This window comes from Montipora capricornis, chromosome 11 (assembly GCF_036669925.1).
Source record: "Montipora capricornis isolate CH-2021 chromosome 11, ASM3666992v2, whole genome shotgun sequence".
Classification (NCBI taxonomy): Eukaryota; Metazoa; Cnidaria; class Anthozoa; order Scleractinia; family Acroporidae; genus Montipora; species Montipora capricornis.
This window is the reverse complement of record NC_090893.1, coordinates 42,465,796-42,477,927: the sequence shown is the minus strand read 5'-3', so window position 1 is coordinate 42,477,927 and position 12,132 is coordinate 42,465,796. Positions and strand designations below refer to the sequence as shown.

The following is a 12,132-nucleotide window of genomic DNA, read 5'->3' as shown; positions in this document are numbered from 1 at the left end:
CACAAAAATGTTGCCAGTATTACCGGGTCTTAAGGGGGCGATCCATTTGGACAAAAATTTCGGTTTCAATTTCCGAAATTTCCAGCAGTCAAATGGAACAGAAAATTTCCCGGTAAATCTGACATTTCGGAAAAATTGGACGACCTCGAGAGGTTGACCAAAATTTTCGAAATGAACGTTGCGGAAAAGACTGTTCTTTTTTATTGCAGACCAAAAATTTCGAATTTTTTTCCAAATGGATCGCGCTCTAAGAAACCACGACGGCTACGGTGACAAAACGTCACCTCAAAATATAAGTTTGAGCTATTTTACGTATTTTACGAATATTTCATCTCGTTGAGATTGTACATTTTGGGCGAAGTATCCCGGCTGTAAATGGTTTGGTACGTACAGATTTGAAGTAAAGAGAGAGAATGAAAGATTCATTGCGGTATGCCCACGTTGTCGTCAAAACCTTAAAGCCGCGGTTACACGAGCGATTTTTGTCTCGCGCCGGTGATGCGGTTTTTTTTCAGATTTTGTCACGTCGCCTGCGCGCCAGGGTGGCTACACTTATGACAAATTTTGGCGGCAAATTAAAGGCCGTGCGAATCGCATACTTCAAGAGACCTGGTCACTATAAACAGACATTCCTACTTTAATTTCATTGGCTAAATAGTCTTTAGTCGCGTCGCAAGCGCGGGCAAAAAGTTGCAGGGTGGCTACACGGGCAACTATCTCTGCGATTTTTTTCACCCGTCGCTTCGCCAGTTTAAGGGTGGCTACCCGTGCGATTTTCATCTCGCGCTGGCGACAAAGTTTGAAAAAACCGTATCACCAGCGGGAGCAAAAAATCGCCCGTGTAACCGCGGCTTAAAAATTGTCATTTCAAGTTGTTATTTTGACGAGTACGGACGAGAAATGTACAAAAATGCGTGCCTCACGTGCAGCACGAATGTTTTTTCCTGTTTTAACCAATAATATTACTGCTAAGTTTCATGGACGTTGGACAATTGCTTTGCTTCAAATGAGCTTGATACACTTGAGATGTTGAAAGTTGAATTCGTTTGACCCCTCTTTTTTATGCAGTAATATTATTGGTTAAACCAGGAAAAAACATTCGTCGGTGTTGTTATTAATTTGCCAAAATATTTTGCGTCACATTTTGGTAACGTGACCCTAAAACAACTTATCGTCGTTAATATCCTTTACTTAAAAATGGGGAACATTATACTTCAAAATGTTGAAAACGTTTGGGCATTAGCAGGTTTCGTACAACTGTGCTTACCGAATGCTGTCTTTTAATTTGGTACTCCGTATTTAGCTTTTAAGATATTTGGATGTTTATCATGTCACGTGACCTCTTTTCCTCAATTGTTCATTGCTCTTAACATTTTTGAGTAAAAAATATAACTGTTATAAGTCGATTTTGGGTCACGTGACTAGAAGGTGATACGGAACATTTTGGAAAAGTTATAACAATACCGATAACTAAATGTTTGCCAAGTTTCATAGGCCTTGGACAAATGCTTTCCCTTCAAATAAAAATATGCATAATAATTAGGCTGGTCAAGCCTTAATACACTTGAGAAGGTTTCGCTGATCATGGCAATTAGGGCCTCCTCAGAGGAGGCAAGTAGTCATCGCTAACAAATGTTGAAGCCGGTTTCCCGGGCCTTAAGGACGTTCGCGCTAATTGTTTGTGCGCAACGTAACTGCGCAGGTAACGCGACTGTAATATGTCACGCATTACTTCGAGCATTAGTGAAGTTGAGGTTTGAAAACCTTTGCAGAAACCGTGGACGATAAGTCTTGCACAGCGTTGGATAAGAGAAGATCGTGATCAGTCAAAATTGATTTAAAAATATTTGTGAAAGTCAAGTAGACTACTGCACGACTGATATTCGCGTTGTTTTATCAGTCGTGCACTAGTCTACTTCACTTTCATAAATATTGTTCAAGCATTAGTTAAAATAACATGGCGACAAAAACGTCGGGGAAAAAATTCCAGGCCGGCAAAAGAATGGCACATTTATTTCCGAATCATCATGAAACGTTAAAAAGAAGCGAGCGGGAGGATGGAAAAGCTCTTTAAAAGGTAGCTGCTGATCGAGTAGTGGCTGAAAGTTTGGAAAACTCGAGGACGAACCGTTGCGTAAATTTTTGTTTTTATTTTCCTACGAACTTAAGTTCAAAATGAATGCATGTTTTTGAAGTTCTTTTCCTTTACTTTCGTGAAAACAGAGCAGTATTTTTGTCCTCGTCCGCTTGAATAGTGCGGACCTGCGTGGAAACAACCAGAGATTAAATTTCACAAAACCCACACTCCAAAAGAGGAGCATGACGGCAATGGAGAGATATTATACATAACACCAACCAAATGAAGATGACGACTGCTTAAAACTTCGTTGCTGTGCTCGAGAAAGCTTTGTTTTTCCCCGACAGGTCACGCAAAAACGTGACACACGAGGGTTTCCAAGAGATTCGTAAAATCACATCGATTTTACTCCCTTGGATCATCGGTGACCCCTATTTTTTTAATGATGAATCACTTACTCTACTTACTATCTACAAAATATGATGAAAAAAATCTCACCGTAAGAAGTTCTCTTTTTTTACAATTTTCTTTCCTCGTGCCATCGAATTCCGGTAGTGGTTGCAACGGATAGAGCTTACGAAAACGCTCGTCCAGGATGAACTCTACTGTTTACGACATCCCTAGCGGCACGAAATTATCTTAAAATCCCACCCCTAAAAACCTATGCATGCAAACCTTCACTCTAACAGTTTATTTTTAGGATTTTCGATGGATGAGCAAATGAGGCTACCTTTCGTTATTACGACCGATATATCGAAATTAAGGGATTTTTCCACTGCCATCGTGTCAACATCCTGACACCGTTTTCCGGCACACTACAAGAAAAATTTCCCTCCATGCTCCAACCTTCCTTTGCTTGTTTTTTAACTTCGCTTTAAGCCGATATTTAACTCCACCTTTGCTTAAGAGATTCGCTTTGTTTGTTTATATCAACATGACTGATGTGTCGCCAAATAATCCCACAGCGATTATCATTAGTTAATGCCTCGTGAATCTCTTCAGCAAACTAGTGCGATGTCACGCAGAGCTTCGAGTTCCGGACCGGCAGTTTAACCGGGAGTCGAGATAAAAAGTAATTTTTTAATCGCAGTTGCCAACGTTACTTAAGAAGAGATGAAAGGAAAGCCTGAAAAGCGAGGTTGGAACCCATAACCTTTTCGGAGAGTTGGTCATTGTGTAATTTCGAAAAACCTGTGGGGTGATGTGAACTTGGGTGTGACCTTTCAGTTTCGTTATTTGGAGACTACATCATGAACTGCAGAGAGAAGCATTTTTAGATTTCATGTTTGATGGCTCACTTGGTACCTGGACTATCGCAAATTGCCGTTGATTGGTTCTTGTTCCAGCCTAAATTCTTCAGGCTTGCCTTTCGCTACTTCTAAGTAACGTTCGTCGCTTTGATAAAAATCATCATTTGATAAAAATGTTAGAATACAGTATTCAACAATTTCAGTCCTAGCAGTAGAGCGGGGCAATTGTCAGTTGAATTTAAAGGGGCTATGTCACCTCATTTTAGGGTGTTTAGGGTTTAGGGGACATCTGTCGTTTATCACGAGTTTAAACAGGAAAACGGTAACTTGATGTGGAATTCCTTTACTGCCTGATAAACTGATTATCGTTACATCGTTCAATCTTGTCCATTTGTGTCCATCCATGCTTCTCTTTCCTTTAGCTGCATTTCTTTTGCGCCTTTCAACTGTTTTAAGTGGGTTTTTGCATTTTGGGATTTAAGTTTTAAGTAATTATGGCATTTTGGGTGTCATGAAATTACATAACCTTTAATTTAATGGCTGAACTGCCACAAGTCTTCTATATATAGAACAGATCAGAACTAGTAATCGGAAGGTTGCAGGTTCGACTCCTGAAAAGAAGCAATCGGATTTTTTTCCGAGTGTCTCCGAGTTACCATCGAAATCATGAATCATGGCCTGACTCCCACGAGTCTCCTTTTGCTCAGTGGTTGAGTACCCGAACTAGCAATTGGAAGGTCGTGGGTTCGACTCATGAAGAGAAGCACTCGGATTTTTTCCCAGTATCCCCGAGTCAATATTGCATCGCCTTCATTAACAAGTCATGTAGTGTTTCGATGGCCAATCAATTTATAGCATCGCTATGCGGACATATCTTCAAATGTAAAAGATCAAATGTAAAAAATCCCAAAGCAAAAGAGGCAGATTTTTGTCCGTTCTGAACTTTTATTTGGTTTGCCTTGTTTATTTAAAGAGTTCCCCTTAACATCGAATATATGCGCTACGTTCTATTTAATTCCCCTCAGCTCTCTTTGATGCTTGGTTTCGTCTGGTCCGTGTCCGAGACTTGGTCACTATGGAATAAAATATGTGCGAAAAAAGTTAGTATAATATCAGATTTCTTTTCATTCCTTCTTTGAAATTTCGTTTAATTTCGAATGTGTGTTTGCCTATCACTCGACTGACGAAAGTTTCAACCTTCGTTATGGGCAGAATATTGTTTATTTTGAGTTAAAAGCTCTCGTTTCATTTAACGTTTTGTCTTTGCCAACTTAAATCTTTAGAGAGCTGGGACAAGGAAAAGTGACGTCACGAACTCAATCTAGACAGGTACAAAGGAATCTTTGCTGACGTCATCGTCTACATTTTGTGTCAAGAACATACGACATGACTCACAGAAGCATCAGGCTATTTACAAGTTGACTTCAAAAGGTAAAAGAACTTGTTAAACCTACTTAAGCCCCAATTCGTTTAAGCGCTTTAGCCTTGATAATTGAGCCAGTAATTAGTCATCAAAAACTGATAAATTCTTGGGTGACAAAGGCGCTAAATATCCCATACATCCTTCGTAAACTTTAGAATTTTCAAAGCATCATTGCTCATAGAATATCTGGTATATCGCGTTAGAATTTTCAGAGATAGCACATTACGCAATGCACTTTCAATATTCAGTAGTTAATTCCCAGGTGACTGATTTAAAAACGATGGTCTTGTACGAATGAGCCAAAAAGAAACAGAGATTCTCCTATAGCTGTCCGTTTGGAGCTCTCTGACTATAGTTTTTCTCCATTGCATAGTTAACACGCTGCATTCTTTATCTAGTGGGTCTTTTGGGGACGCCAAAGACCCACTAGATCCCATGTAGATATCCCATGTATATATCCACCACGAGTCCCCAACTACGTAATACAATCTAAAATAATGAATACCCTATTATGGAGTCTTCAATATTCGTTTACCTTAATCTCTACGCATAGTTAAATGCATGTACATGAAGGTAAATGAATACGGGTGACTGATTAGTGGAATAGTCAATACAAGAGGGTGTATTACGTAGCTAGGGACTCGTGGAGGGTATATACATGAGGTCGTTCCCTTGAGGTCAGTTCTAAATCCTAAAGTCTTACTTTGGTCTACTCAAAGTTAACAGCCTTTGGATCGAATCTTGCCACCAATGTGTTTCAAAATTTTCTAAAAAGAGAATGGCTAGGTGTTTGTTCGTATAGGCGCTTTAAGACAATGAGCCAATATCAAAAATACCATAATACTTTTTGTTTGTCTCTCCATAATTTTGCGTAGGCATTATTTCTAGTTTCTCGCCTCCCACCAATGTGGCCCGGGTTCGATTCCCAGACTCGGCGTCATATGTGGGTTGAGTTTGTTGGTTCTCTACTCTGCACCGGGAGGTTTTTCTTCGGGTACTCCGGTTTTCCCCTCTCCTTAAAAACCAACATCTGATTTGATTTGCGTTAATTGTTGATCTCAGTTTACAGTGTCCCCAATTAGTGCTCCAGCGCTAGAAAGTTAAATAAAGTTCCTTTCCTTTCCTTTCCTTTCTTGAGAGCATTGTAAGTCCCAAGAGAAAGTAAAACTCAATGCGTATGCAAAATTTTGGAAGGACAAACAAACAGTATTATGGTATTTTTGATAGTGGCTAATTACGAATTTTTGAGTGATTTGTGGGCATCTTTCCAAATATCGTTTCACACTGATGCCCTATGTTGACTTCGTCGTGGTGGCCTAGCTGAATTTTAGCAGCCGCCCCCAGATCGCTAGAGAAAAGGCAGGAGTAGGTCCCCAAAGAATTACCATATTATGTCAAAGCAATTATCTGTTTTGGAAACACTTCAAACTTAATAGACAGTATACTCGAAAGCCTTCTACCTTTATAAAAGTGGTTTAAACTCGAAAGCTATTTCCCAACTAATCGTATAAGAACTCGGAAACAAATTCCTGATTGAGATAAGTTGATTACTAAAATTGTCTCCTTAAGTGCTCATCCTCTACGGGATTATTAGGAATTTACAAAATTAGCACATTTTTCGAAAGGAAAGAGAATTTCCATCATATTTCTTCAGTAGAGATAAAATTAGCTTTTTTACCCGGTTGTTGGATCTCAGGCCTTTTTCTTTTTGACGTTGAACAAGTTCTTCGTCATAGTTTCAACTGTCTTGTGTGACAGCATGTGATCATCCAGGTCATGTTTCTTTTCGCCAAGTTTCACCAACGTTTCTTTCTCATCTGACTGGCCTATTGATTAAAGTAAGAAAAGATTCTCAACGTGTGAGTGAGTTCCCCCCTCAAAGTCGATTCTGTGGTCTCTTATGAAAAACGAAAGAAGTGATGGAAGGAGGAAAAAAGGGAGATGTTCCTGTATCGAAAAACTTGTCCACCGTGTTCGCGAAAGACTTAACTTTTTGCTGTCATTGAAATTGCCTTTCAAATTTGTTTTGCCGTTTTGCGGCCGTGGTAAATTAATAGTAACTGTTCGACTCAATAGACCCTGTGCAAAAATGGCTGCCTTTAAATTATTCTTTTGTTCATATTCAAAATAGCCCAATTAACCTCGTTTTTGAGACAAAAATTCTAAAGAATTTGTTATCCCGAACGAGGTTAGTTGGGCTATTTTGAATATGAACAAAAGAATATTTTAAAGGCAGCCATTTTTGCATAGGTGCATCTGCCAAAACTGTCGCCGCCATAGTGCAGAGCGAGAAGGCTGCCACATCTCTGCGTCTTTTAAGTCATGCAGATTAGTGTGCATATCAGTTGAATGTGTTTCTGTTTTGATAGAAATTTTATTTCAAGTTTATATATTTGTTGGAGGGTTTTTCGGCTTCTAATACACCCCAATGCCACCCGTCCTTCCGAGCCGCTGTTCGAAAATGGTGCACATCTTGTATGTGCTGTCAAGTGACGCGCAATTTGAGCCTACAGGCGTTCGTGAATTGAGTCCTCTGAAGTTCTCGCCCCACTTACCTTTGTTATCTTTCAGTTTGGTCATTAAGCGAGCAGCCTTCTTCTTCAGATCATCAATCATCGTGTTCGTGGTGATGTCTCGCTTTTGCCGATCAGCGTTCTTAATGGCAACGTCCACCTTCTTAATGGCTCTGTTGATGCGAGCTGTGAGGGCATAGAAAGAAAGGTAGTACACCAGTGAGACTCGAATCATTTATTTCGCCAAAGCATGCGTAGAAGAGGAACCAGGTGAAAAAAAACAACAACAACAACAGGATCCTTAATTTCTTGAACTCCGGCCGAACTAATGTTGTGCACAGCCATTTAAACACGTTGTTTTTGTTTTTGTTTTTTTTTTCTTTTTTGGCTTGATACATTTTCTTTAATAAAATAGTTTTACCTATGTAATCCCGTCGGGAAAATTTGCAGCAACCATGGCCACCAAGTTGATTATCCACGATGCGTTCCATCTACAACGAAACATATATTCGTCGTCACACAGTAGTTCTCGTAATGCAGTATCATAAGAGGATATGAAGTAAGAGAGCGAGTCCCAGTGGCCTTTGACAAATTATTTGAAATCTATTTTTAGATCGTGCCCGCGCTGTAAAGGTTATTTTTTATAAGTTGTTACCATGACCACGCGCGGCCCACTTTCACACCAACTGAGCAATAAGGTGCCGTCTGTGAAATAACCACGCAGTATGACACAGAACTAACAGTAGTTTTCAAATAATTTTCATTGGAATAGGGCCAAATATGGGGAATTCGCTCTGCTACCTCATAATATCTTGAGTATTATTGTTATTATTATTATTATTATTATTATCTTTTTTTTTTAGAAGTTTTAAAACAGAGAAATATCTATATGGCTTGTAAATTTATAGTCCTTACCTTTTTGGAGATATTTTGATTTTTGTAATATTCTTTATCATGGAAATAAAGTGATTAGTATTATCTTTTATTATTATCATTATCATTATCATTATCATTATCATTATTATTATTATTATGTGCCTTGTAATCTGATAGTAATACATGAGGCAGCAGTTAACCTTTCCCAATTGGTGTATGGATGATGAGTTGGGGGAAAATCATAGCCAAAAGTAAGGGTTAGTCTGTGGTTATTTAATTTGTAATGCATGAGGCAGAACGAGGTTTCGTGTAGGGTTTTTTTCATTTTTATTATTCTTGTTTTGTAAGAACGAATAATTTTCATGTTCAAATATTCTCTTGTTTCCTTCTACTTGATTTAGGGCGTGTTCGATTGAACTTATTCTGGCATAGAAACACATGGAATAGGAGTTTGAAATTCTTCGTGTTTACGGAGATTCACATTAAAATTGTCAAACACCTACTAAAATTCTGTTTTAAACATATCTTTACTATCCTTGTTGCTTTAAAACGCCAAAACATATCGTTTTAAATCATCACACAACTTATTGTTATTGCGGAATAGGGTCAATCGAACGCACACTTAGTTTCCTTTGCATGTTGGTTGATTCTGAAATTAAAGTTTTAATTTCACATAGACTTTGTACTCATGTTTTGTTTTGCAAACCTCACAGTGAGGTTCAGAATTTACTTTGTGAATTTTTCTTCCTCATTTTACAGACTGACCCTAACTTTTGGCTATGTTTTTCCCTCAACTCACCATCCGCAAACACAATATTTCCCCTGCTTACCTACTGATTAATGAAATGTTTTAGATAGTGGAGAGAAACCCCTTTTTGTAAGGAGGTTCTTCTATCAACACCAATTGGGAAAGCCACAAAGGTTGCTATTAAATAACTAATTATTATGAGTATCATTAGCAACTCATCGGATTCATGAAACCCCTTAAGTACATAAAACACAAGTGAATCATGTTTTTCGCGCATTCAAATTGGTTGGCTCCAAATTACTATGAACCACCCAGCAGCCAAAACAGAAACGAAGCGGCGTCTTCTGATCGAAAGCGTTTCGGGGATCTAGAGAAATTTTTGATCTTTGTTTTCTGCTCGTGTGGTGTATAGGAAAAATTATACATTGAGCTCAGAGTTGGTTTAAGTGTCGGGTATTTACCGAGCAGCGAATACCTTGCAAAACTCCCCTACGCTTTGGTGAATTATAACGGTTACAATAGTGGTATCCTTTGGCATTGCCTTGGATTGCAAAGAAGTAGAAAATCAAGGAGTACATTCTTTGGGACTGTTCCATAATGCAAATAATTGGAATAGTTGGTTCCCATTTTGTTTTAAAAGTTTCTCCCTTTTCGAAATGAATGATCTCACCATCTCACCACTGCGCAATCCTTGCTTCCCGAAAGGATATGCGTAAATTGGACGCGAAAAACGAATCTGCTTAAATATGAGTTAAACTATGTCTCCCGTTTTAATTGATCCTTTGGCAATTATGTCTCTTTCCTTTGAAAATATACCACTTAGGCATCTATTTCTTTTTAGTATCACCCAACTAGTGGACTAATGCAAATCCTGCATTTTGATTGGCTACGCTCCTAGATGACTATTAGTAATAGTCCTCGAGTAGCGAAAAGCGTAGCGCTTTCTTTCGTTTTATTCCCAAATAAACATTTCTTCAACCTGCATTTGTTAACTTTATTATGGCCTTTTCTGTCCAACTAGTTAGGTGATACTAGAACAATTAGACCCTTCGCCCTCAAGGGCCACGGGTCAATAGCCCATTCGGCTTTGCCTCGTGGGCTATTGACCCGTTGCCCTTGCGGGCTATGGGTCTAATTGTAAAATAGTGCACATGGGCGTAGCCAGGATTTTTCAAAGGGGGGTCACACTCTGTCAAACAGAGGGTACGTCGGAACCTGAATATTGTAGGTTGTTTGCATAAAAAAAAGGCTTACAAATGGGAGGTCACGGGCACTCAGTTATTTTAGTCTCCAAGCTCTTATTTCTGCGCAAATATAATAATAATTTATTTTATTCTCCATGCGCAAGCGGACGGAATTCTGCGAATCCTGCAATCTGATTGGCTATCTTGCGGAATCGTAGCCCTAGTTGAGTGAGCTGGTGTGATGAGCCGGCGTTAGGACCAAAAATAGATATTTTGAAGCCTTTTCAATGTTTTTAAAAGTAAGCAACTCTTGCTTTACAAATTATAAATATTGTGAACAGAATCAACCGATCATTGCATTTTTGCCCAATATTTCTCTCTGGATAATAAGCATCGCAGGCCAGCCTTCAATGTTTGTTACGTTTTCGTATTCTCACGGTTGGACTGGGTCTAGCATGAAATGTAGGCTAATGCGAGGGAAATTTATTTGGATTTGAAAAGATTCCGCCGCACTAAGCTCCATTTCATGCTCGATCCAACCCAACCCTTAGAATTCGAAACCGGCCATTCTCGTCACCAGAGCCTCGGATCGACCCAAAGCTCTTACAAACTCTATGTATGAGAACATGGCCGTGGGGTTATTATAGCCAAAATTTGGCTATTTGCACCTTACCGCGCCTGCTTACTCCTCCTGCTAATATGAATGCACCAATTAGAGACACTCTTGATTGTTCTTTACGAAAACCAATGAAAAGACACTTTGTTTCAGGGCTCTCCCTCAGTCAAGAGAAGAGCTCTGGGGTCGAGAATGGAAAGCGGCCTATTAACAGCAGTTAATTTCATTTTCTCAGCCGTTTCGTACCTGATTGAGGAAGTTTCGGATGCCAGCGATCAAAAACTTGAGTTTACTGAAATGAAGAGTCGAGAACACAAGTCAGATGTTCGTAAATTTTAAGGTTGGATGAAAGAAAAAGCCAGCAGGTAAGGGTTGCTTACTTATCCACGAACATGCTAGGCTAAGTGCAAATGAACTTTACTTAAGCGTCAACTGTATTTATTGCTAGGGCACTAATAGACCATTTCCGAGTCAATCTTTGCCTCCTCTTCAAAGCGAGTCTAAGTGCAAAGTTAGTTTTTTCTTATGAAAATTGTACAACTAATTACCATCACAAAAACTTCCAACTTAGACTCGCTTTGAAGAGGAGGCAGACATGAACTCAGAAAATGGCCTATTGGATACCCTGTACAGAAATCAGATCAACTCCTGTCAGTACCCAGAGAAAAACGGCGAGCGATGTCACAACTGCGCCATCATGTTCTTGTACACTCCTATTCATATACAAAGGAGTCATTGACACTGTGGCTTCATTTGAATCAAGAGAAACTAGAGGTTCTCGCCCAGCCCGGCTCTTGTTGTATGAAAACTCTCAGTAAATATATTTTGTAGATTGAATAGAAACGAAAGCATGTTTCCCGAGAGGTCTGCATTAAACCTGGGACACATATCACATAACTCCGCTTTGTTACGCTTTGGTGGTCATATACAAAGGAGTCATTGACACTGTGGCTTCATGAGAAAAACGTTCACGCCCATCCCGGCTCTTGGTCTTGAAAACTTTCAGTAGATTCGCTATTTTGCAAATCCCATAATACAGTTCATTTTGATGGGTTATTTGCATTATAATAATGGATATCCAGTTCACTGAAGCATGATACAGTCCCCAGAGTAAATAAATTGTGTTGTCTTTGTTTAAATAACCCCCGAAACGTATCGCAATATAGGATTGGGAAAATAGTCTGTTGTTTTAGATGGAATAGAATGGAAAGGATGTTTCCCGAGGGACACATGTCACAAACGTCGCTTTGTCACGCTTTGGTGAGTTCACGTGACTACATGCACGGATTTCCGCCCCCTAGGAAGTAAAAAAGAAACCAACTTCGTTCCCAGGGTTTTTCTCCGCCCACCCTACTGTAGGTCTCTAGAATAGCCCTGGAAACAAGGTTGAAAAGAATCGTCAAATTCTTCTATCGCGGACAATATTACCAACTCTCCCTTCTTGT

The 12,132-nt window shown here is 39.3% G+C and overlaps 1 protein-coding gene across 1 annotated transcript in view; it reads right to left on the bottom strand.

The window, feature by feature from the left end:
* Nucleotides 1-4,252: 4,252 nt before the first annotated feature.
* The window catches only part of LOC138024203 (cubilin-like), a 76,661-nt gene continuing 68,781 nt past the window's right edge, over nucleotides 4,253-12,132 (bottom strand). Inside the window, exons 45-49 of the mRNA XM_068871311.1 lie at nucleotides 10,934-10,979; nucleotides 7,685-7,754; nucleotides 7,306-7,449; nucleotides 6,429-6,576; nucleotides 4,253-4,400 (exon numbers count right to left, since the gene is read on the bottom strand). Coding sequence (XP_068727412.1) covers nucleotides 6,443-6,576; nucleotides 7,306-7,449; nucleotides 7,685-7,754; nucleotides 10,934-10,979 — 394 coding nt within the window. The 3' untranslated portion in view covers nucleotides 4,253-4,400; nucleotides 6,429-6,442. The remainder of the gene's footprint in view (nucleotides 4,401-6,428; nucleotides 6,577-7,305; nucleotides 7,450-7,684; nucleotides 7,755-10,933; nucleotides 10,980-12,132) is intronic.